The sequence below is a fragment of the Herpailurus yagouaroundi genome, unplaced genomic scaffold (assembly GCF_014898765.1).
Source record: "Herpailurus yagouaroundi ecotype Mexico unplaced genomic scaffold, PumYag 141, whole genome shotgun sequence".
NCBI lineage: Eukaryota > Metazoa > Chordata > Mammalia > Carnivora > Felidae > Herpailurus > Herpailurus yagouaroundi.
In genome coordinates, this window is record NW_024412396.1 from 76,022,009 (window position 1) to 76,046,722 (window position 24,714).

Here is a 24,714-nt window from a genome sequence, read left to right on the forward strand (position 1 = left end):
GCCCATGAACCTGTTCGCCACCTGGGAGGTGGACGGCTCCAGCCCCAGCTGCGTGCCCAGGTACGCCGCCGCCCGGCCGCTTTGTTCCCGCGCGCACCTGCCGGACACCCGGGACCTGTTCCCGGGGCCGCCTGCCCGGGGCTGTCCATCCGGGCCCTGCGCACCGCGCCGTCCCCACCCGGGACCGTCCGCCTCGCACCGTCCACTCGGGACCTGCGCCCTGGGCCGTCCCCACCCGAGACTGTCCATCCGGGACTCCACCCGGGACCTTGTGCTCGGGGCCGTCCCCCGGGTCCTCGTGCCCGGGGTCTCCACCCGAACCGCCCGTCCACCCGGGGCCCCCCACCCCTGGCCTCGCGTTTGCGCGCTCCACTCCGGCATGCGCATTCAATGGGAGCAATCTCTGACGCGTGGAGGGCCTCTGAGGTCCTGGCACCGCCGGGAGGAGGGAGTAGCGCGGGTGTCTCAGGTCCCGCCGTCTTCTGAGGCTCACCTGGTTTCGCTCCCAGGCGGCATCATTGCACCTGTCCACTGATGCGGTGCTGGTGCTGGAGTTGACTCAGGGCGCCTCCTCTCTCCACTGCTGTCAGATTTCCTTTTGCGTGCAGCCACACTGTCAAGTCCGAGTGTCCTGGGAGTGACCCGCAGGGCGCACAGTGTCCAGAGGACACCTGAAGTTGGGACCGTGATTTTACTCTTTCATCCAGCGCACAGCTTTTTATTGGTGGTCTTGGGGGCCTGGTGCTGCCGGCTCAGTCCTGCTGGCCCTTTACCTGTGTGCGCTGTGTTTCCTAGTTTAGAGACACCTTCGTGTCCATGAGCAGGGCGCTTTGCACCAGGCTGTTAGTTTTGCCATGGCAAAGGACTGCACCCCCCGCCTCGGTGGGGAAGTGGCTGGACCCCAGTGGGAACAGCTAGACCAGGTCTACCCACAGGCCAGTGCTGTAGCGAGGTCACCTCCACTCAGACTGGCAGCCTCCCTGTTTTTCTTGCCAGCTTGGCACTCTCTCGGTTTCTTCCAGACTCAGTGGTCCCTGACGATGAAGTTCTCAGGCTGGAGGGAAGAGGCAGACTTGCACTAGGGTCAGGCCTGGAGGGCTGCACTCCCTAGGGACACCTCGTGGTGAGGACCTCAGGATTGCCGTCCAGACGTGACATGGGGAGTGGGTGCTGTGTTGCTGAAGGGGACACAGCTCATTCTATAGGTGTCACAGAGTGAGGTGTTGGGGATGCCAGTCTGTGGGGTGTGCTCCCTGGGGGTGCAGAGCTGGGAGCTCAGGGCACTGGCTGTGCCAAGTGGAAAGGACGGGCCCTCCGTATACCTGCCAGATCTGCATGGGGCCTCCTGGAGGACGCGGTGACCCTGTGAGACCTGAGGGTCGGTGTTAGCCGGGGTTGGGGGCCAATGACTCCAGACCCACCTGCTTACCTCTCCTTCTGGGAGGTCTCTGAGCCTCGCAGCCAAGCTGAGGAGCATCTCCTCACCCTTTCCCATCCTGGCATTTGCCCTAGGGTCGAGTCCCACAGCCAGGGGTCAATATGGGCAGCTCTTCCCCCCGATGTGTCTGTCCCTCGACACTGTCACCACCGCCACCAGCCCTTAGATCTCTCATGCTGGCTGCCTTCCGTCAGTGCCCCCTTGCTACACCAGGTGCCCCCCGACAGAGTGCAGAGCGTGGCCTCTGTTTGCTGCACCTCTCCAGCTGCTTCCTGGGGCTCCCCAAAAGCCCGCTGAAGTTTAACTGGAGGGTGGTGGGGGGAGGTTGCAGGAGAGGCCAGGAGGGTAGGAGCTGGATTTAGGGTCCTTGCGACACCTTGTGGAGATGGTCTGGGAAGCCCGCTCTGGTGAGCGTCAGGGGACGGGGGTGGGGTGTGCAGCCTGGGCCGAAGGGGAGGGGTGATGGCGGGTGGTGTTCTTTGGGGTGAGCACGACAGCCATCAGGAGAGGCAGGCAGAGTTCATGGGTTGAACATAGGGAACATGGGTTATAGCACACGCCCCCCACCTGTCCTGGTGAGTGTGGCCCCTCCCTGAGAGGCGGTGCCCGTCCCCTGCCCATACCTTCTACGCAGGACTGTTTTTCGTACCTAAAGGGGTAATACTTTCTGTTTGCGTGTCTTGCTTTCACCCAGTCTTTAAGTTCCTGAGTGACAGCGTACCCGTGGCTGTCCCTGCAAGATGACAACATGGGTCTCTGCTCTTCAGGGGACCTTTCACCTGTTTCCAGCTTTTCAGCAATGTCGGATGTGCTGCTGTCGGCGTCGAGTCCCCGTCCCGTGCACGTGTGTGTCCGGGCGGCGGCCAGGCCGGCCGCAAGCACGTGCCCGTAGTAGGGTTTGGGGGTGTGTGCGCGGTGTTACTACCAGGAGGCTTCCCGCAGTGGCTGTGCCAACTCCAGCCCCCAGCGGCGGGGAGGAGAGTCCCCAGCGCTCCACATTCTTGCCAACACTTTGCCTGACTTTTAATTTTTGCCAGTCTGGTGGGTGTGAAACGGTCTCGTGGTTTTAATTCGAATTTCTCTGATTACTGACGCCGTTTGCGCTTCCTCGTCTGCAAACTGCAGGCCACGTCTTCTGCCAATTTTTCTTTCTCCTCCTCATTTTTATTTTGTCCCCCCTTGAGCCTGGGCAGTTTCTTGAGGGGACGGCAATCCTTCCCCAGCCACAAGCGTTAGGGCCGTCTTCTTCCAATGATGCGTGCTCCTTGGCGGTCTGCGAGGTGTGCACCTTTGCCTTTCTGGCTCCCGTCTCTCGCCCTTCCCTTCCTGGTCGTGGCGGAAGCTCCCTGCTCTCCCCGGGGCCTGTGCAAGGTGTGAGGCTGGAACTCCAGGGAGCCCTGAGTCGGTGGCTTTCCCTGAGGAGACCGTCACAGGTGCACTCTTCCCTGGTGGCCATCAGCAGTGGCATGGCGCCCTTCCCTGTCGCCTCCTGTCTGCGCCATGGCCGGGGTTCCGCGGGTGGCTCCTCCCCTGCCCTTGGGCCCCAGCAGATTCTGGGTCACTTTATACCCTTGCGCGCCCCATTTATTTTTTCTTTCCTCTTCAGGTTATCGATTAGTTTTTAAATTTTGGGGGGCTGGTCATCCTTTCCCCTGCTTATTGTTCACTCCGATCTTTACCTCTGTGAACCCCTTGTTCGCATCCTTGGCCCATTTCGGGGACCGAATTGCGGTTTGGTTCACATGGTGGAGGGAGGAGGTTGTCCAGCTGGCAGGGGACGTCTGGTGGCTGTGTGCCCGTCGGCCACACCCCAGCAAGACGGGAGCGGCCGCTCGCACCTGCAGGCTAGTTCCGTTGTTCTGGGGCCTCCCTTCGGCGGGATCAGGCAGCAGGTGGCTCTTGGGCTCACACACGCCGAGTCCGTGTCCACGGCTCCCTCCTCTGGGTGTGCACGGTATCCCGCGGTGGGAGGAAACCGCGCCTTGTTTCTACCTGTCCTGTCGGCAGGCGTGTGGGTTGTTTCCAGGGTGAGGCTCTTGGGTTCACAGCTGCCGTGGCCATCTGGGGCAGGGCTGTCACTTGTCCTTGGTGACAACTGGCCACGGTGGGGGGGGGGTGGTGGCGTGTGCCAGTTTTCTGAAGTGGTGGCACTGTCTGCTGCTGCCACTAGCCGCGTCCTGTGTTCCGTCCTGTGTTTCGTCGTCTTGTGACTTCTAGCCATTCCGACAGCTGGGTGATGGCTTCTCCTGAGGGTCTTTTCTGGGATTATTGTGCCTGGATGTTGAGTATAACCAAACAGGTTTTTTTTTTTTTGTTTTTTTTTTTAAGTTAAGAGCATCATCTGATTCTCCTTGACTTGCTGTTGTGGTACATTACGTTACGTAAATGGATTTTCTAGTATTAAACTAACCTTCTGTTCTTGGAAAAATTCCAGCCTGGTCGTGCAGTGTCACCCTTCTCGTTCATTGGCGGGTTTAGACGATGAAGATTTTGTTTAGGATCTGTGTGTGTGCGTGTGTGGTCTGCAGTCTCACCAGATTCTGATGCCAAGACACTTTGTAGAACACGCTTCAGAGTGTGTCTCCTTTTGCTGCTTTGTGGTGTCCTGTATGCAAGACTGGGGCTGCTTCATCGCGGAATGTTCGTGGGAAGCCACCCAGAAAGGACCCTCAGCGTGGGATTGCTCTATAGGCACTGCCCAGATTCAGTGGCTTCCATAGCTGCAGGACACTTTCCCCCCTTTGAGTTGGCGTTTTAAAATATGTTTTCCTGAGAATGTGTCCATTTTGTCCAGATGTTTGAGTTTACTGGCATATAGTCGCTCACAATATTCTCTTATTTTTATTTTCTAACGCCCACAGGGTCTGTAGTGCTGTCCCCTCAGTTCGTCACACTGGCTGTCTGTGCAGGTGGACAAGAACGCTTGTCTCTGTCTCACCGAGGGCTCAGCAGTGGATGAAATGAATACTGGTTCTTTGTTTTCTGCCATTTGTGATTCTCAGGCTTACATTGCTGTTGGTGTTGTAGTTTCTTCTGATACATGTGTGGCTCCTCATTTTCCTCCTCGTTTCCTTTCACATAAGCATCTGTACTTTGGAAATCAGCTGGGCCTCACAGAGTTGTTCCACTTAAAATATTCTTCGTATTCTCCACTATTCTCTCCGTAACCTGTCGGAGTCGCAAGTTTCCAAGTTTCTTGATACGCAAACATATGGGTTTGTTTCCTGGTTTTCCATGATGCAGTTCAACTCTCTTCTTCTGACTGTTCTTTTCTAACCTAATTGTGTTGTGGTCAGAGAGAGTGGTCAGCATGACACCAGGTCCATAATATTTTTTGTGACTTGCCTTATGGCTCAGTTTGAGGTCAGTTTTCATACATGTTCTGTTTGTACCGAAAAGGAATGCGTTTCTGGCAGTTGATGGCGTTTGATGTCTGTCCGCGCCCTTCAGGCTTGGTTCACTGCCGTCTTCAGATCTCTTCCCCTTTTTGTCTACTGGAGAAGTGTGTTAAAACCTTCTGATGGTGGATTGATCTGTTTCTCTTGGACTTGTGTCATTTTGAGACTAAGCTCTTAGGTACATACGTGTTTGGATTATGATACCTTCCAGGGGTTTTGAACTTTGAGCACATATGACTGTCTGAACGTGGACTTTGGTGACAGGAAAGCTCTCTGAGCTTCTGGAAGGCACCATGTGTTACTTCTTTTTCCACCTTTTTTCTTTAGACTTTCGTGTGTCCTTTTGTGTGAGATGTATCTTTGGTTATTCGGCATGGATCTAGTTTTTGTTCACTCTGAGAATCTTTATTTTTTAACTAGAATCTGAGAATCTTTATTTTTTAACTAGAATAATTTAGGTCTTTTGCCTAAATTATTGACGTTTCGGTTCGCATCTACCTGTTTACGTTTTGTGCTCATCAGTTTTCTACTTTCTGTGTTTGTTTTTCTCTTTGGTCTTACCTTATTTTGAACGGGCTTTTTTCTCATTCTATTTCTCCATCATATATTAGTTTGAAACTTACCACTGTTTCTGTGTCTCAGTGCTTACTGTGTACGTTGCAGTTTGCATACTGGCTGTATTTTCAAGTTAATTTACCTTTTTTTATTTTTTTTTTTTATTTTTTTAAAAAATTTTTTTTCAACGTTTATTTATTTTTGGGACAGAGAGAGACAGAGCATGAACGGGGGAGGGGCAGAGTGAGAGGGAGACACAGAATCGGAAACAGGCTCCAGGCTCGGAGCCATCAGCCCAGAGCCCGACGCGGGGCTCGAACTCACGGACCGCGAGATCGTGACCTGGCTGAAGTCGGACGCTTAACCGACTGCGCCACCCAGGCGCCCCCAAGTTAATTTACCTTTATTCTGTTCCTGGCAGACGCAAGGACGGACCTTACAACCTGTCACTCTGACCCAACCCTTTCATGCTTACACGCTCCTGTTTGGTGTACGTCACTGTGCTCGTGAGCCCGGGAGGGGTTGTTTGCTCCGCTCTTCTGTTAGCACTCGATTAACTGCAAAACTCACCACTTCCTTTCCTTTATTTCAGAACCTGGAATAGCTTTCCTCCTCTTTATGTCTGAGAAGGCATCTTCAGGATTTTCTTTAGCGAGGTAGTGTTGATAACTAACTGCCTTTCTGTGTATCTGGAACGTTTGTCCTTTTTTCTGGAGGGTGTCCTGTGGGTGTGGACGTGCAGTTGGCATCTCCCCTCTGCACGTGGAGGGCGTAGCTTCCTGACTTTGTGCTCAGTTTTGCTGTTGAGAAGTCGGCTGTCGGTCAGGTGAGACTCATTTGAAGGTCTGTCCTCCGCGATCGCCTCTCTGTCGCCTCCAGGTGTGGTTTTCTTCTGATACTGCCTGGTCACGGTTGCGGTTCTCCAACTTCGTGGGTCGGTGGTTTTGACCAGTTCTGGGAAGTGCCAGCCGCCCTCTCTTCAGCGCCGTCCCTGCTGGCCTCTGGAGCCACGTCCGGATGCGACCATCCCGCCGGGTGGTCACAGAGACCACCGCCGGGTAGGTTTTGCGTGTCCCCGTGACGGTGGCTGGTTCTCAGCTCTTCCTTCTACCTCTGCCCGCGTCCCACGGGGCAGCCGGTGGGCACTGTGCCGTTTTCCACCCAGGGCTCGGGCAGCCGGTGGGCACTGTGCCGTCTTCCACCCAGGGCTCGGTGTGGACATGGTGCGCCTGCTTGGGGAGCTCCCGGAGCTGAACGGGGGTGCTCTGCTCACGAGTGTGTGTTTTGTTTCGAGTGTGCGGGTGTGTGCTGGGGGAGCGGCGCGGGCCGGGCGCCGTGGACTTGGCTGGCGGCTGGGGCGGGGTGGATGTGTGCGCGGGTGGAGGGGGGGGCCGCGGTGCTTGCCGCGAATGAAGGATGAAGGATGAAGTCGGCTCGGAGGGGAGACCGAGGAAGCTGGCCCTCTGTGGCCCGTGGGCTGGCATCTGTGGGGGGCACTTGGGCATCCAGTGCCTCTCGCTGCAGCCCACCCATGAGTGTGCACCTGGGCCGTGTGGTCTGCTTCCTGTGCAGAATTGGCCTTTGTGTGGCAGGAAGCAGCTGCCTTAAGGGAGCTCACAGCTGCTTTGCTGGGGGGTGGGGGGGGGCAGGGTGGTCTCATGTGATGCTTGAGTGGGGACCCCTCGGCCGGGCTCCAGAAGCAGCTCTCCGCGCTCCTGCCCCACATGCTGGCCGTCCCGCCTGGGAGGGCCGGGTGAGGGCGGGTGTCCCTGGGGTAGGGAGACCGCTCCAGAGAGTGGCTGTTCAATTGGGAAAAATGATGTGTTTTTTTGACCCTGTGATGGGTCAGATCGCGAGGATCTGTCGGGAGCCCAGGCAGCATGCGGCCCGGCCAGAGTGACCCATCACAGAGACGGGTGCTGGGATGCAGGCAGGGTGGGCAGACCGTGTGCGCCCAGAGCCCACGGGTTGAGCGTGCCCTCCCCGCGGGCACAGCCCAGTGTCATCCAGCATCGTGGCCGTTCCCAGGCTGCCGTGCTCTGGCAACTGACTGGCACATCCGTGCGTCCCCGCTGGCGGTGCCGGGCAGCGTTTGGACTCGGTGCAGGGCGCGGCAAGCGCGCGGAACTGCCGGACCGCACCTGCGCCTCATCGGCTCCCGCGATTGCTAGGCAGCCTTGCAGTGGAAAGTCAGCCTTGGAGATGGTGTGGGCGTGTATTTAGAGGCCCGGCTCCCGTCTGCCCTCGGGGTGCCTCGGTCCAGGGGGACTGTACCCGAGCCGCACCGTCTGGACTTCCGTCTGGTGGAAGCGCTCTGTTTGTCGGTGTCTCCGGCCCCGTCTCCCTCTGGGGGAAGGGCAGCTGTGCACCTGACAGGCAGGGAGGCACGCGCACAAAGCCCAGCAGCTGCTCGCCTGGCGGTTGGCGCCCCATGGAGTCAAGGCCGCGGCCCCGGGTCTCCTGCTGCTCTGGCCAGGGTGGGTCCCCTGTGGCGGCGGGGGCACCAGGGACTGGCGCACCTGCCCCCGGCCAGGCACAGGTAGCACCCAGCCGTGGTGCCGAGAGCCTGTGGGTGCTGTTGTCCCGATGGTGGGAGACGAGGGCCGGGGGCCGGGACAGGCGGTGGGCACACGCGGGGCTCTGCTGCCCCATCGGCAGGTGGGCTGGGAGGGGCTCGGGAGGAACTGGCCCAGCCTCTCCTCCCAGCTGGCTTGTGCTCCTGGCAGCAAGGGAGGTGCCTCGAGGGTCTCACGGCCGGCTGTCAGCTGGCTCTGTGTCTGCTTTCCACGTGGCAACACCACCGTTCCAGCATGCCCCCCCCCCCCGCCCCCCGCACACACATCGTGGGGTCTGGGGTGAACAGTGCAGTGTCTGTCCACAGTGTCACCTTCTGCCCTCTCTGTGGGTGGAGTCCTGCTGGCAGGGGGTTCAGCCCCTGTCTCTGCCCCCACCCCCGCCCCCACAGGCCCTCGTCCCTCCTCCACCACTGGGCAGGCCCTCGTCCCCTCCCTCCCCCCCGCTCCCCCCACCGGGCAGGCCCTCAGAGGCACCCCCTCTGCTCAGACGTGGTCGTACCCTTCACCGAAGTGCCAGCCCGGCTCTGCCCTGTGTGGGCTGCACGGTCTCCATCCTCGTGTGGCAACCACCTCCTTCCTGTCCCCGGTTGCTCAGCTCAATTCGTAGGGCACATGTTGTCCCCACTGGGACGGTGCTGGCGTCCCCAGGCAGGCCCTCAGGTGACCTCTGGGGTGACCTCTGTGAGTCAGAGCCTCGAACTGTGGACAGCCGGGGCGCCTGCCTCTTTCCCTGAGTTTTTTCTCCAGATAGTTTGTATTTCTTCTGATGTATTTGCTAGGATCCGTCACGTAATTTGAGTCTCGTGTTGCCGCGTGACTGTGGCAGATCTCGCACCCGTGACCGTACCTCCCGATTGTGTCCTGGAAGGTTGGGACCTCCCTGGTTTCGAGTGAGCGTCTGTGGCACGGCGTGCCCTTCCGGGTGGCAGGGGCTGCACGTGGAGCACGGCTCTGCAGGTGCCCCGGCCTCGCACTTCTGCCCTCAGCTGGGCGGTGCCTCCGTGCTCACACGCTCATCCCTGCCCACCCGGGAGGGGACGTTGTGGGTCTCCAGGGCCCCCAGAAGTGCCTCAGGCAGGTGTCCTGCCGAGGGCCGGCTCTGGTGACCTCGCCTGCGGCCAGCTCACTGTCCTCTGGGGTCCCCGGGGGTCCTAGGCCATCGCAGAGGGTCCTTCAGGAGCGTGCAGGCTCTGGCTGGATCCTAGCTTAGGCTTCAGCCGGCCGTAGGTAGCGTAACTGGAGGTTAGTAGGGACAGGTCGGCACACCCTCTTCTCTGGCTGGTTCTGCCGGGAAATGCGCGAGCGCGGGGACTGTGTTTACAAACATAGCACTTGTCCGATGGAGCATCCGGGGGCAGGACGATGAACTCATTTGTGGGTGTGGGGCCCCTGAGAGAGGGGTGAGGATAGGGGGCTGGGCAGGTGGCTGGGAGGGCGGACAGGGCCTGGTCAGGGCGAGCCCTTGGGAGGAAGGGAAGACGACGGGGCTTCCTGGGACAGAAGGGGCGTCGCGGGGGGTGACGGGCTGTTTGCACACAAGGGGCACCGGGTCCTGGCTCCCTACCAGGCTGCGCTGTGACGGCGGAGGCTGCCTTCCTGGTCTGAGTTCAGCATTGTGAGCACTGCAGCTGAGGGAGGGGCCCTGCTGGGGGCCCCGGGGAGGAGGCAGGAGGCTGAGGCCTTGGGGTCTGGGCGGGGCGTCTGCCACCTTCGCCTCCGACTTGCCCGCGTGTGCCGGGAGGCGTGGGCCAGACCCATCCGTGGGTTCTGGAAGGCCACCTGGCAGGTCATGGAAGGTTCCGGTTGTGTGTTTATTCGTGGTCTGGGTCTGGAGCAGAACTGTCGCCAGCTGAGCCCCCTGAGGATCGCTGGTGGCATCGATCTCGGCAGATAAAAGCCGCGTGCAGTGGCAGGCCAGGCGTGAGGGCCGTGCTGAGGGTTCTCCAGGAGAAGCCGAGCCCTCTGCCCAGCGGTGAGGCCCTGCCTCTGCCTTCTTCTGAACCAGCAGAGTCGACCGCAGCCGCGTTCCTCTTTCCTGCTTTGCCTCTTGGAGCATCGCTTCCTTAGGAATAGGTGGTGACCACCCTGCCCGGGGCAGGCCGCTCCCGTGGACAGGAGGACATTCCATTCTGTGCCACCGCGGCGGAGGCCCACCGGGGAGGGGACAGCTGCGTCACCAGCCGCCGGCGGCGGGGTCTTCAGGTGGAGGAGGCCGGCCCGGTGGGTGAGAAAATACCACCCCGAGGACCTTCGTGGTCGCGCCCCAGCGCCTGTCTGCTCACAGGGAGCTCGCTGGGCAGTGATCTTGGTGTTGGAAACAAACAGAAAACGTGTCTGATTGGATTGGTTTAGGAGAGAGCTCCTGGTGAATTTGCTCCTTGGGGGTTTTCTGGTTCCCTCAAGAGGAGGGGAGGATGAGGTCCCTTCTCTCAAGAGCGCGGCCTGCGGCCCAAAGAAAAAGGCAGGCCAGCTCCTCGACCCAGAGTCCCACAGCAGGGGACTCGGCGGTGACCTTCAGGCCCCTCCCCCGGCTGACAGAGCCCTGAGCCGTGGTGCCGTAGGGCACGGTGAAGCCAGGGGGGGGGTCCTCGTCCTCACTGGCCGTGCGCTGTAGTGTAGAGGCCCTGGGCCCCCACGCGGCCCTGTCCCAACCCCCTGCTCCCTCCCGCCCGCTACAGCCGCCCAGCTTGGCATTCTGGGCGTCATTTGAGATTTGCTCCCCAGCAGCTGCTGCCTTTCCTGCCTGGATGAGAAGCCCCTGGAACCAGGCCCAGCCTGCTGTCCCCTCCCTGTGGCCCCCCGCCCTCCAGCACCGTCCTGGGCACCGGGCTGGCTGATGCTTGTGGAGAGGACACGGGGTGGGGGTGGGGTGGCCTTCAGGAGCTCCAGGAGTTTCCAGGGCTGGGGTCCTCAGTGTCCTCTGGGTGGGGCGGGGGGGGGGGGGGGGGCGTTGCTGTGGTGTAAGCAGCCAAAGGGCCGCTCGAAACGGGAATGGCGGGGGATGTGGTGGGGCCCAGCGCTGTCCCCAGACCCGAGGCTCCCGGTGCCCAGCGGGTCCACAGCACACAGCAGGCTGCTTCGTCTGCAGAGCCGACAGGCGCGCCCGTGGCGCCCGTCTCCAGCCTGCCGGGCAGCGGACATCTGCAGCTGGAACTCGGGGCGGGTGCAGAGGAGGGGCGAGTGCCCACCGGCACCTGCACCCGCCTCATGCCGGCTCCACGTGGCACCCCACCTTGCCCTTTCCCTTTCGGGGTCTCGCAGCCCCTCCAGAGAGGAAGGGCTGTGAGGCAGGGCCCCCCTGAGCCAGCGCACCTGATCCCATGTGATGGCACCTTGGCTTTTTCATCCCGGCCACCCAGTGGGCTGTGGGCACGATCCTGGCTTGGCGCGGGGAGCTGGGGGCCCTGAGCGGTCACTGCTGTGCCCTCAGAGGGCGGTGGGAAGTGGCCGAGCCTGCAGGCCAGTCCGTCTGACTGTTGGCCTGACCTCCGTGTGACCCTGCTCCTCAGGTGACGGGGGCCCCGGCAAATCTGAGGCGGTCCCTCAGGGTGTGGCTGAGAAGAGGGTCCCAGCATGCACTGTCTGGAAGGGCGAGAACCTCCCTGGGTGCCAGAGACCAGGAGGCTGCTACTGGGAAATGTGTGAGCACAGACCCTTGTTGGGACTATCCAGGAGTGTCTCTGGCTGGGGCTGAGCCTGCTGGGGTGCGGCCAGGAGACAATGGGAGGGGTGGGCACCGTCTGGGAGAGGAGGGGGGTGGTGGCGGCTGGGGGCGGGGGGGGGGGGGCGGGGCGGCGGGGGGGGGGGGGGGCTTGGAGTCATTGGGAGGAAGGGGGTGAGGGGTGTGGCTTCTCCTGGATCGATCACCTGATTCTCAGACGTGGCAGAGCAGGGGGTGGTGAGACGGGGGCCCAGAGTGGGACGCAGACCCGGGAGCGCCAGAGCCCGCATGGCCTTGCCGTGGACCTGGGTGGGTAGTCCGTGGCCGTGGCCAGCGTCTCAGGTGCACAGCTGCTGACCAAGTGGGTGTTCGCGGGTGGAACCAGTGGGGAGGAGGGGCTGCTGGGCTGGGGGCTGGCGCAGGGTGAGGGAGGGGGTCCTGGTGCTGGCGGAGGCAGCGCGTGGTCTGTGTGTTGCTGGCAGCCTGGTGGCTCTTGGGCGGGGGGGGGGGGGGGGCCCAGCCCCGGGGGGCCGGATGTGCGAGAAGCCCAAGACAGGTTTGTGAGAGGGGTGGACGGGGCTTCCCGGAGACTTTGTCACGTGTCCTTTTCCGGCCGGAGCCGCGCGGCCTGCTCGTAGGCCTCTGGCGACGCGTCCCCCCCGGGGACCCTGGCCCACTTCCCAGGTCACCGCCCGGGCTGCGCCGCCTGCCGTCCTGCGCAGGTGGTCTGGCGTGGCTGGAGCTGGCCTCGGCTCGGCTTCCTGGTGACAGGCCCCTTGTCCTTTCTGTCCTCTGCTCGAATCCCACTCTGTCTTCAGCACCGCCTGGCCAGCTGTGTCCGCGGCAGCCCCCGCCCCGCCCGGGAGGGCCGGTCCCACGCACACACCCCCTTCTGACTCCCAGGTCTGTACTTCTGCGGCACGTGTCACACTTGCACTCTTGTTACGCTTTTTTCTCTTTGCTTCTTTGCTTTTTTGGTCATTTTTCTCCTAGGAAATCGATCAAGATTCATTTGCCTTCCTTTATTAGTGTCTCCAGGAAAGTTTTCTGTCCATTTGTCTGTTACTGGCTTGTACTGCCTTTGAGGGGAAAGCCGCCCCCTCCCCGCCACCCTGGCCCCAGCGAGACAGCCACAGGGGACGGCCTCGCCTCTGCCCCGCCCTCCCGGGGCCCTCGGACGCTTCTGCCTTCTGGCCTCTGCAGCGATTTTGAGAAGTTGGGGAGAAGCCTGCTCGAGGTTCCTCGTGGGGAAGGAGTTCTCTCTGGTTGCTTGGAAGGGCTTCCTGTGGTTTTGGTGCGCACGGCGTGAATCCGCGGTCAGCGTCACCGCTGTCCCTCTCCTTTGTCCCGGATCGGGCCAGCCTGCACGTTACCGCCCTGACGCAGTCGTCGCAGATGCAGCACGCTCCTGCGGGACGGACCCCTGCTGCCCTCTCGGTGGGGAGGGGAGCAGTCCTGGGGCACCTGGGCTTCCTTGGTGGAGGCTTCCCTAGGGACGCCTCACGGCACAAATGGAGCAGTGCCTGTGGGGGTCCTAGTCCGGCAGCCTGGGGTCCATCCCGCCCGGGCCTCACCGCCCAGGTCCCACCTCCTACCGCCATGATGCCAGAGGTGGGGGGCTGTTTCAGCACGAATTTGGGGGGAAACAAAATTTAGCGTGTGGCACGCACTGCCCCCCCGGGGTTTTGGGGGGATGCCCGCAGCCGTGCACTCTCCTGCTCCCCGACACAGGCCTCCTGCGGGCGGCCTCGCGGCTCCTTATCTGCCTCGACCTGGGGCCCAGCAGAGCCCGGCGTGGGGGCTGCGGTGCTGGGGCTCTGTGCTGTGTGCTGGCAGGGGCTCCAGGTGGGAGCGCCCACTCGGCCTGGGGCTCTGCCGGGCCACCCCCAGTGTAAGGCGTCAGAGGTGCCGGGACCACAGAAGCTCCTTCGCCTCATGACTCCCACCCACCCGCCGCCCCTCGGAGTCCCACGCCACCCTTCACCTCTGGGAGGTCGGGCTGCCCCGGGCACACTGTTGTCATTAGATGAGCTGGAAGCACTCCATGCCCAGCAGGGCTGGTTCTGCCGCTCCACTGAGCCTGCCCGTGGGGGGGGGACAGCCTGTGGCACAGCGCCCCGCCGTCAGCGTGGGTCCCGCTCCTCTTGGCCTTCGTGGACACCCATCGCTCAGGGCGGTACTGTCCAACATGGGGCACTTGCTATCCCCAGAGAGAAGGTTCCAGCTGCTTTCTGGGTTAGCCTGGGGACGTGCCTGGGGCAAGCCTGGCTGGGGGGGGGGGGGGCCCTGGGGGAGCCAGAGGAGCTGGAAAGTGAGGCCGCCCCCTTCCAGGCTCACCAGCGAGTGTGCTCACACCCCTCCCTGCCCTTGTCAGGGAGGGGCAGGAAGCGGGTGGATTTTGGCCAGAGAAAGGCTGGCGCTTGACCCTGTCTGGACAGACCCTAGGGCCGGCAGCTGGCCGAGCATCACCTGCCTGGAGCAGGGCCACCCAGGACCATCATTGTGTCCCTGAAGTCCAGCCTGCAGGCCACTCTGGAGGGACACAGGGTTCGACCGAGGTGCCCTGGGGGCTCCCCAGCCTGCCGTCCCCACCCCATTGCCGGATGGCATCCTTCTCTTCCCAGGCGCTGGCCGGGGCCGCCTCTGCTAAAGTAAAGGCCTCAGCAGGCGGGAGGAAGAGCGCTGGGCAGGGCCTCGCCTGCCGGAGACCATGTGGGGTTCCCCTCATGCCTGAGGCTGCTGGGCTGGAGGATGAGGGGCCGAGGGTGACCTCTGGGGCATTTGGGTCACCCAGGTGGAGGACACTGGCCCAGGAGACCTCCCCGTGGCTGGTCCCAGAGCAGGCATTGGCCAACAGCCAATGCCCTTGTGTAACATGGTTGTATTGCTGGCTGGCTGGAGTTTCGGGGTCCCAGGCCCCCTTGAAGCTCTCCCTGACAGACACGCAGTGCTCTCTGCGAGTGCCCGGCTCCTCCCTGCGGGTGGCCACGCTGGCCTCTGACAGCAACACCTCGCTCGGGGACCGGCTCCTTTGCCCCTTCCTCCTGCGCCCTGGCCCCGCCGTGGGCGGGCTGGCTGGGCTGGGGCCCGAAGGTGGGCTCACGGTGACCCAGCCGCTCCTCCTCCGTCCCCCTTGCAGGGCTTCCCAGCTTCGGTGACAAAGGCCACTCTGGCCCCACATGCCAGCCAGCAGAGACACTGAGACGGCACCTCTGACCTTGCCTCCGGATTAGCAGGAAGCAGCCGTGTCCAGATAAGGCTCGGACAGCAGAGAAAGCTGAGCCGGGCCAGTGAGAGCGAGCGGCCACCCTGGGCTGCCAGGGGCAGGTGACCTATGCTCAGGACGTGGGTGGAACAGGAGCCCTTAGCGCTTTGCGTAGCTTGCTCATGTAAACTGGCCACGGCTCGCCGTTGCTGGCACGTTTCTACAGGAAGCACGTTGGGCCAAACGCTAGGCTCCAGGCCTCCACGTGCCCCAGCCTTGCCCCGAGACTAGGCCGTGGTCCGGCTGCGTAGACTTGCGGCACTTTTGGAGCCCGCGTGGGGCAGGCTGGCCTTCCGCGTCCGCCCCGGCCCCGCTCCTGGGCTGGCTGCTCCCCGAGAGGTGGGCAGAGCGTGGGCGCCCCCGGCCAGCTGCCAGCACAGAGCCCCCGCTCCCACCAGGGCAGACACGCGACCGCACAGGCGGGTCAGCTCCTGAAGACAAAGGACCCTTGGTTTTCCCTCCTGCCAAACGCAGAGTCAGCGCGTTTGGGACCCCGGAGGTGCGCCCCACGCGTGGCCGCGGTTTCAACCGTTCCCCCAGTGCCTGGAGGAAAACCGTAGAAGTCGGCCTCTGCTCGGAGGGCCAGCCCCGGTGCTGCTTGTTTTGCAGAAACCCATAAAGTGATCTCGTCCCTGCAGGCGCCGGGTGCCATCCAGAGGGCTGGGCCTGGCGGGGTCCCTGCTCGGCCGCCCTGGAGCAGCGTGCAGGCCCTCAGAAGGTTGAGCAGAGTTTCCACGTGGCCCAGCAAACCGATCTTTCCTGAGAGGGGCGGGGACTCCAGCCAAAGCCCGCCCAGCAGTCCGTCACGGGCATCAGCCACCACCTGGGGCAGGGTGGCGGTCCCCCCGACGGTGCTTGGAGGGCAGTGCCGTCTCACGCTTGGTCACAAGCCAGCGCCACTCACCTCACTCACCTCGTCCCTGGCATCTCATGTCCCCCGTCATCCCGGGCCGCAGGACACCACGGTCACGCGGCCTCCCTTGCGGCGTATCACTAGGATTGTCCTGTTACAGCCGGCCACAGTTGTTGACCCCTTCCTGTGCCTGGTTTGTAAGTTCACCCTTATCCCGGCTGTGTGTGGAGAGGAGAAGCATGTGCGTGTGGGGGTCAGGACTGCCCGAGGATTCAGGGAGTCTCAGAGTGCGCCCCCCTCGGATAAGGGGGGACTCCTCCGAATGTTCACGGCACTACTCACAGTTGCCAGAAGGCGTGGACGACCCGCGCATCCATCGGTGGATGGTGCACAAACAAGACGTGCAGAGAGGGTTATCCTGCCCACGGAGGAACATGGATGCAGCACGGACGAGTGTGGAAAAGGCTGTCGGTGGAGAACCAGGCGCTGCGGCCGCCTGTTGTGTGGTTCCCTTTCTGTGAACCGTCCCAGCAGGGGGACCCTCAGGGGAGAGCAGACTGCTGGCCGCCAGGGGCTGGGGGAGGCCATGGGGGTGACGGCCAAGGGGCAGGGCTTTCTCTGCAGGCTGACGAGAATGTTCTGGAATTGGAGGCGGCGGCTGCTCAACGCTCTCCATGTACTAAGTGCCACCGACTCAAACACTTTAAAACGGTGATTCTGAGAGTGATTCTAAGACACGGGGCTTGGGTGGTCATAGATTCGAGACCAGCAGCAGGTGAGCCCGTGTGACGCGTGGTCTGCCTGGACCCCGGCTGCCAGCGGGGGTGGGGGAGCCAGGCTCATGGCTCAGGAGCGGTGGCGGGCGGTGGGCTACGGCGTGTGGCAGACGGGCGGGCGTGTGGACGTCTCGGGGGACAGCCCGCCACTCCTGGGGGCCGCTCACTGGGGGCTGAGGGTCTTCTGCCCTGACTCATTTCACAAATCCGAGGTGCACACGGGAGGTGTCCCTTGCGGTGGGGGGTGAGAAGTACGAACTGCTGTGCCCTCGGAGCTCCGGGCAGCAAGGGGTGAGCAGAGCCCCGGAAGGTTCTGGAGCCTGAGGTCATTGGGGTCGTGGGTCTGCGCTTCTGTGGGTCGCCTCTTCGTGGCCATCGCCCCCGTTCTGTGGGTTGTTTGTCTCTTTGTTGTGCTTCTGTGAGAGGCTTTGTTCCCGGGACTTTGGCCCTTTGTGTGCTAGCAGCTGTCTTCCCGCATCCGTGGTCCATCTCTGACCTCTCTGTGCTGGCGTCCGCATTTCCCATCTCAGGAAGAGTTGGGGTCTTGCGCCTTCCTCCACGCGGCTTGGTGTCCCTGGCTCTCGTCTTCCTGGGCGAGGACCTGCCTGTGTGCGCGGGGTGCTGTTCTGGTTCCTGGGGCCAGTCCGGACGGTGGGAAGCGAACGTTTCCCAGCCCCGAGGGCCCTCGGTGAGGGGAGAAGAGGCAGTGACACGGCGGCAGGGCCCTGGTCGCCTCCCGGGGTAGGGGGTGGGGTGGCAGGGGTCACAAGGCGGCTGAGCGCAGGCCGGCTCGGATCCTGGGCCGGCAGTGCAGGAAGTCTCGGTCGACGCTGCCCGTCGGGCCTGCCCAGAGGCCGGACGGGGGCAGGCACCAGGCTCTGGCAGCGAGGCATCTCCATACCAGCGGGCACCAGCAGGACCGCACGGGGCCACGGGGCAGATGCAGAGGAGGACAGAACGGAGGGCATCCAGGAGATGGAGAGAGGCAGGGGCAGGAGGCCTGGGCTTCACCGCTGGGTGGTCTGGAGGACACAGGCCACACATTGGAGAGAGGCTGCATTTTGGGAACTTTCCATCTTAGCGGGAAGGGTACAGAAGACCAGAGTGGGCACAGGTGCTGGTGTGCCCCCTCCTGAGGCCCGGCAGAGCCAAGGAGGGCTGGAGCCTCAGGAGGAGCCCTGGGAGGAGGACCAGGGCCACCGGGTCAACCAGTAGTGGGAGGGTGGAGCCGAGGCACAGACGCCCAGGGCAGAGGCTGGAGCCTGGTGGCCTCCTGGTCCCTGCTCTAGATTCTAGCAGCCACCGGCCTCCAGGCCCAGCAGAGCAAGGGAGAGTGGGTGGGCGGGGGCCAGAACTCAACAGTGGCACACGCCTGCATCTGTGAAATGGGGATGGGAGGGTCTGGTGAAAGAACATTCCAGAACATTCTGCTGTGGCTGCCGGAACTCCATGGCAGACGCAGAAGGCTCAGCACGAGGGGCCAGACGAAGCTGAGAAGAACTGGAGACTGGAGCTGAAACAGGTGGAAACCAACAAAAAAGAAACTGGAGGCCCCTTGCAGGAGCCCCGGTACCCCAGGAGCAGGCACAGCCTGTGGAGAAGACGGGGGTCTTGGCGCTCCTCCCGGCAGGATCCGTCATCTGGGCCCCTCCCCCGGCCATGCAGGCACCGAGCTGCGGGCAGGGCCCAGGTGGGGATGCGGCCCCTGACGTGTCGGCCCCTCCGCTCTGAGGGGTCAGTGTGTTCTCCACGCACTGTCTGCCCAGAGTCTGCAGCCAGTGAGTGAGCGGGTGAGCGAGCTAGCGAGCGAGTGTGGCACATGGGTGTCCCCACTCTCTGGACGGGCCTGGGGGTCACGTGGCGTTGTGGAGCCCTGTTTGTGGGAGAACCCTGCTGGCGAAAGTTTTTGACCGAACGTTAAAAACCAGAACCCCGTGCCCTGTTGGGGGAACGTGATTGGTATAGCCTGGGGGTCACGGGGGGGTGCTGAGCACAGAGCCCCCAGCAGCCGCGCTCCCGGCTGGGTGTCCCGAAGGAACTGGAAACAGCATGATGATGCACAGTAGCTGGGCCACGGAAGCGGCCCGTGTCCATCACGGGGTGAGTGAATAAACAAGCCTTAGAGATGAAGGAGATTCTGGCCCTGCTCACACGTGGGTGAGCTGCGAGGACACTGCACTGAGGGACAAGCCAGTCCTAGAGGACACAGATTCCACTCCTGCGAGGTCCCTAGAGGAGTTGGGTCCATACGGACACAGAGCAGGACAGAGGGGGGTGGTGGTGAGCGTTGAACGGAAACAGAGTTTCAGGTTGGGGACGATGGAAGGTTCTAGAGACGGACGGTGGTGATGGATGTGTGACAGTGAGAACGTGCTTAATGCCTCCCAACTGCACAATTAAAAACGGTAAATTTTATGTTACGTATGTTTTACTTCAATAAAGGGAACTGGACATTGCCAAACTGTCCCCCAAAATAATGCTGTAGCGATTAACGCTCACAGAGGGAGGGGTCGGGACTTGAAACCGTGGTGTTGACCAGCTCTGACCCTCAGTGTCCGGCTGGACTCAGCTGGAGACCCAGAGGGGAGCCCACGAGACACGTGACAGGTCTGCCTGCAGACTGAGGTGTGGTCTCCAAAGCCCCAGGCCAACCAGACCCCCCACAGGTGGGGACGGACCTTCCTCTGTCCCTTGACCTCCTGGAGCCCGAGGGACCCCCGTGGTGCCCCACTCAGACCCCACCTTTGGAGAACTGTCCCCACGCAGCTCCTTGTGAGTAATTTGGTTAGTGGCACACACACCTCCTAGGCCACTGCATCTGCACGGGGCTCCCGTCTCTGGTTTGTGTCACACGTGAGGATGTGTGTGTGGGGGGGTCCCTCTTCCCTGTGCTGCTCCCAGCTCTGTCTCCCCCCCCCTCGGGGCTTTTCCTCCAGCTTGGAATTGAGGTCCTGGGGGGCGGGGGTGCAGGTGCTGGCCCAGCAATGGGGAGCAGTGGGGCCAGCGCGTGGGTCCCAAAGATCAGGACTGGGGGAGGGGCGGGTGGGCGTCCTCCCAGCCACCACAAGAGGCTCTCCGGTGGAGATGGAAAGGCCTTGCAGGCCTCGCGTGTATAAAATTTCTGCAAAATCAGGTTTCTGTGAAGTTTCTGTAATTTCACTTATTCTGCAACTCACTGAAACCAGGGGGCCTCGGGATCTTGTCCCCCACCTCGTGTCCCACCGCCCTGAGGGAACGGTGTTGGCCCCTGTCACCTGCCCTCCCCAGGGCACCTTTCCTGACCCCAGGGCAGAGCGCCTGACCCTGCCCCCCCCCCCGGCCATGCGTGTTCTGGCCTGTGGGGCCATGTTGAGAGGCCCAGGGGGAGGCCCCTGCACCCCACTCTCGCTTTCACAGGGTGCTCTGCTCCCCGCCCTGGCCTCCCTGCCAGCCTTCTGTCCCGGGGTCCCATGGCTCAGTTCACACTCACCTCGATCCCGCACTTGGCTTGGTCCCCGCCCTCCAGGTCCTGTGCCCTTGCCAGTACAGGTCACCTCGAGTGGTCGTGGCCCCCCCCCCCCCCCCCGAGTCCCCTCTCCTGTGCAACCATCTCGCGTCCACCCTTGCCCCCAACTGCTGTCCCCTCTCACCTGCCGGTACCTTCCTCTTCCAGACGCTGGCCCTCACGACCCAGGTGTCCATCCTCCGCCCGGCGCCCAGGCCGGCCCTTCTGTTCGTGGCCTGGGCGTGGGGGGGCTCCCTGCGGCAGCCAGGAGGCCTGCCCTCCTTCCAGGGGCTCCGTCCTGTTGACCCCCTGACCCCCCACGAAGACCACTGACCGTAGAACGCTCGGAAGCCGTGGCGCCCGGAGCTGGTGCAGAGACAGAGGCCCGGGGGCAGGGGGCCTGGCGCCTGCTCCAGCCCGATTACAGCCCGGCCCAGGCGTCCAGTTGTCCCCGGTCAGGGGAGCCTCTGCCGACTGCCTTGGCTGGCTGCCCCGTGGGTGGGCTCTTCCCTCACGGCGGGAACCAGAGACCCTGAGGAGCGAAGTGTGTGTTCAGGGCCTCGTACGCAGAGACACGGACTCCCCCTTGCCAGGAGCACGGGCGTCTCACGTTAACCGCCCCCCGCGCACACACGCCTAGGATGACCTTACCCGGGGCCAGGCCGGCTGCCTCGGAGGGAGAGGAGGAAACCGTTGCTGGGCGCACCCCCACGCTTGAACAAACGCAAGGAGGTCCCCGGGAGGTCCACTTGCATGAGGGAGGCCCCAGGGCCGGGCTGGAGCCGGGGAGGGGGGCCGGGGATGGCTGGTGGGCCCCAGCGGCACGTCCGTGGTGGGGTCGCAGGAAACAGGGGCCGCCCTCCCCAACCCCTCGCGGAGGTGGTGCGCGTGGGATGGTGGAGTCCAGAACCCCGTGTTGCTGCCCCCACGCCAGCGTCACTCCTGAGCACTGACACCCCCACTCGGAGTGCAGATGTTGGGGACCTAGTGAGCGTCCCGTCACGGGCATGTGGAGAACAGCGTGAGTCTAAGACAGACAGAAAAATGGAGGTCGCAAAGAGCCGGCGTCATGAGATAGAAACAATGGTGACTTCACGAAGCCGGAGGCCCGCCGCGGGGAAAGGCCGAGAACGCGGCCAGCCTTTGGCAAAAGGGGGGAAGAGTCGGAGAACGCTCATACAGACGTGGTGGGGAGGAGCTGGCAGGGAAGCGTCAGGAGCGCGGCAGACAACGCCGATTAATACGAAACCTGAGCGGGCAGTTGGTGAGATTATGACTGAGAAACTGACTTCGTGAAAGAGAAAACGTGAATTAACTACAATTTAGTCAAGTTGCGTTAAAACCTCCTGTTCCCTAAACAGCATCGGATGGTTTCATTGGTGAATTTCACCAACTCTTTAGGAAATAAGTCCTGTCTCCTACAAAGTGCTGCAGAGACTGGAAAGGCGTCCACTTTATAAGGGCAGTAGGACCCTGAAAACAGGAGTTCTGTAATGTTGATTGGGCCAAGATCAGCGTCCAGGGTCCGTGTCGAAATGCCTGCAGTAACAGCTGGAAAATAAAAGCAGCGTTAGTCACGAGAACAAGGGGTGTCTGTCTAGGAATCAAGTGGACGCGGGCCTCGAAGGCACGTGGCACTTGCCCCAGGACAGGAAGCACCTGGGTGAGGGGTGCACAGACTCCACTGCCCAGACAGAAGTCAGCACACGAGGACCCAGGCAGGGAAAGACCCCTGCGAGCTAAGCCTACAGTTTACGTGGAACAGACCGGTGGCTTCAGGCAAGAGTGAAGGGTGTCCGCGTTGGCGGCACACCTTCCTTCCTCAGCAGACGGGTGTTTGTTTAAATAGGCTGTACTAATTAATACTGTGAATTTGGCGCAAGTACAGACGGATGAGCGCAGAATCACCCTTGGGACCACGGCAGGCTTCGGAGAGGGCCCGGGCGTCCGTAAGGACAGGACGAGCCCTTGAACTAGGGGACCGCCGTCTCTGCACACACAGCACGGCCTGGGGCGCCCGAATGCCCTGGGCGTCAAAGCAGGAGGAGGGGGCCGGGCTCAAAGAACAGAGCGCGAGAGTGCGCCCCGAGGCCCGAACCATGAGACACGTTTATTACGTAAGCACGCGGGAAACACCTTCGCGTGACCGCCTGCGGCCAGGAGATGGTATCTGCCGTGAATGCCTCCAGAGTAGATGAGTCCTGGGCGGTAAGAAGACGCTGCACAAGAGGGATGGGCGCAGGGCACGGGCGGGCTGCAGGCCGTGCTCGTGGCCATGGGCACCTCCCGGCAGCAAGCGCAAGGGGGAAACACAGACCCAGACAGAAAGACTGCTGCTTCGGGGTGTTGGTGAGCGTCCCGAGCCGCACTGCCTCCCCCTCGAATCACACGTCAAATCCCTAACTCCAGAAGCACCTCGGGGGCGAGTGTGGTCGGAGCCTTGCAGAGGTGGTAAGTTGAGACGGTGAGACCGTTCGTCAGGACGTTTGGGAAACACGAGGCCGTTAGGCGGGTCCTAGCGCAGCACAGCCACGGACACGTGTGCAAAGGGAGGGGGTGTGAGGGCCACCACCCGCGAGCCGAGGACAGAGGCCTGGGACGGACCCTTGTCCCAGGTGCGGTCCTGCCGGCGTCCTGGTCTTGGACTTCCCGCCTCTGGAAGCCGCCTGGGTCCTGGTGGCCGTCCCGGGCCCCCAGTGTGTGTGCGGGTCAGCACCCCCCTGGGCCAGTAGGATGCACGTTAGTCCCGTAACCTGGGAGCCCTGGGCAGAGCCCGGACCACGCAGCCCCCTGCATGTGGCTGCCCCTCGGAGCACGTGTGGACCAGAGCATGTTGTGTGTCTGCAGGCACCCGGAGAGGGTGGACAGGCCACGTACTCGTGTGGTACGGGAGCGCGCGTTTATCAGGTGGTCCAGCGCTGCCGCAGTCCGAGAGAAACCAGGTGTGGGGTGGAGAGGACACGTCACAGACACGTAGGCCGTGTGACGTGCACCGTGCCACCTCAGAAACCATGCCCTGCTGCGTGTGTGTGTGTGTGTGTGTGTGTGTGTGTGTGGTGACAACAGTGTGCCTGGCAGTCTGGCACCATCGGGGAACCGGAAACTGAGCCTCCCCACCCCCACCCCCCACCTGGGGTAGCCCCGCAGGTGTTTGTGGTCCAGGGACAGCACGTCGCGTCCATGTCTGGGTCAGGGTGGCTGCCTGGGCCCGGACACCGCGGCCTGGAGAAGGAACGAGCAAGGGGGGAGCCACACGTCATCCCTGCTCAGGTTCCACCACCTGGCTGTTCAGGGGCCTCACCCGGCTGCCTGCCAGGCAGGACTGTGGCCTCTGGGGGGAAAGGGTGGGGGGGGCCAGTGGGGGGACGGCTGGCCGACTCCTGGAAGGAGACCCCCCCCCATGGTGGCTCCCACAAAGGGGAAGGAGGGCGGGGCGGGGAGGCACACGGCGGGCACACGGCGGGTGTCTGTGGTTCTGGCCGCCATCTCTTTAAAAAGATCTGAAGTCAACGCAGAGGGGTTATTGATTTCCGGCGTGGGATGGGTGTTAGTGATGTCACTGCGGTGCTTCTGGAAGCCCCACGCTTCTGTGTCTCAGAAAGCCAGACAGCGCTCCTCCGGGGTTGGCTGTGCAGTGGGCTTTCCAGTCCCGAGCAGACGGCATCCCAGAGGGAGGAGAGGGCAGGCGGGGGGCCGGTGTCCCTCGGATGGGATGCCGGGTTTTCGCCCGTTGGGGGCACGGTGGGCGTACTGACAGCGCGGCCTCCTTTTCTGTTACTGCTGAGGCTGCTACGTTGCAGGGCGTCTGACACAGTAACAGCCCCAGCTTAGTGATGAATCATCGTTGGTGGGGTGTTTTCAGCGGATTTGCTCATGATTTCCTTGCGGGCCTGGTGTTATGCAATGAATCTCGTCCTTGGCTATAATCTATAACCCAGCCCTCGGGCCTTTCTCCCCGAACCCATCTTGTATAAAAACAAGAAATGTTTCTTCCATCTGGCTCAGTGTCTGTATGCAAATGACTCCTTGTATGCTTTTCATGTTGCTTGCACAAGTCGCATCAGCTCAAACGTATCTGAGAATTTAAAAAAAAAGAAAGAAAGAAAAAAGAGGGAAATCCAAATGGTTTGTGATTGCCCTGCCCATCCGGAAGGCGTAACTCTGGAAGCAAGCCGGTCAGCGGCAGTGTGGACGGACCCTCTGCACGGCCACGAGTCGCCTGCAGAGGCTTCGAGAAGAGACACCCTTCCCTTCCCACAGAAAGCCCGAGGCTCTGTTCGTGGCCTCTCGAGGGGTCCCTGTGACGAGGACACGTCAGAGTGGGGTGCCACCGTACTCCCCAGACACAGTCGTCTCTGTCCCAGCTGTGGAAAGCAGATGCTGGGCCCACCCGGCCCCTGCCCAGTCTAACCAGTTGTCTAGAAACAGGCGTCGTGAAAAGCCCCGAGGAGCTCGAGACCCAAAGAGGGGCTGTGTGGGCATTTCAGATAACTCGTTTATTCGCAGCAGGACCCAGATAAGGCCTCCCTTGGGTCTTGCGGCATCTTTTAATTTTTGAAAACTTACTGTTTACAACTTACAGTGAAGCTCAGCCTGCCGCCGTGTTTGTCCACAGCTTTGAGGTCCCTGTTACCCCCTCAACCGGGCTCAGGACACTGGACAGTCCACCCAGAACCACCCCTGCAGCAGGGGTGGGGCAGGGACCTTG

General features: G+C 62.1%; 1 protein-coding gene across 1 annotated transcript in view; it reads left to right on the forward strand.

Moving 5' to 3' along the window:
• The first annotated feature begins 4 nt into the window (after positions 1 to 4).
• The window catches only part of PACS2 (phosphofurin acidic cluster sorting protein 2), a 55,558-nt gene continuing 30,848 nt past the window's right edge, over positions 5 to 24,714 (forward strand). The window contains exon 1 of the mRNA XM_040478412.1: positions 5 to 60. Within this exon, the coding sequence (XP_040334346.1) occupies positions 5 to 60 (56 nt within the window). The remainder of the gene's footprint in view (positions 61 to 24,714) is intronic.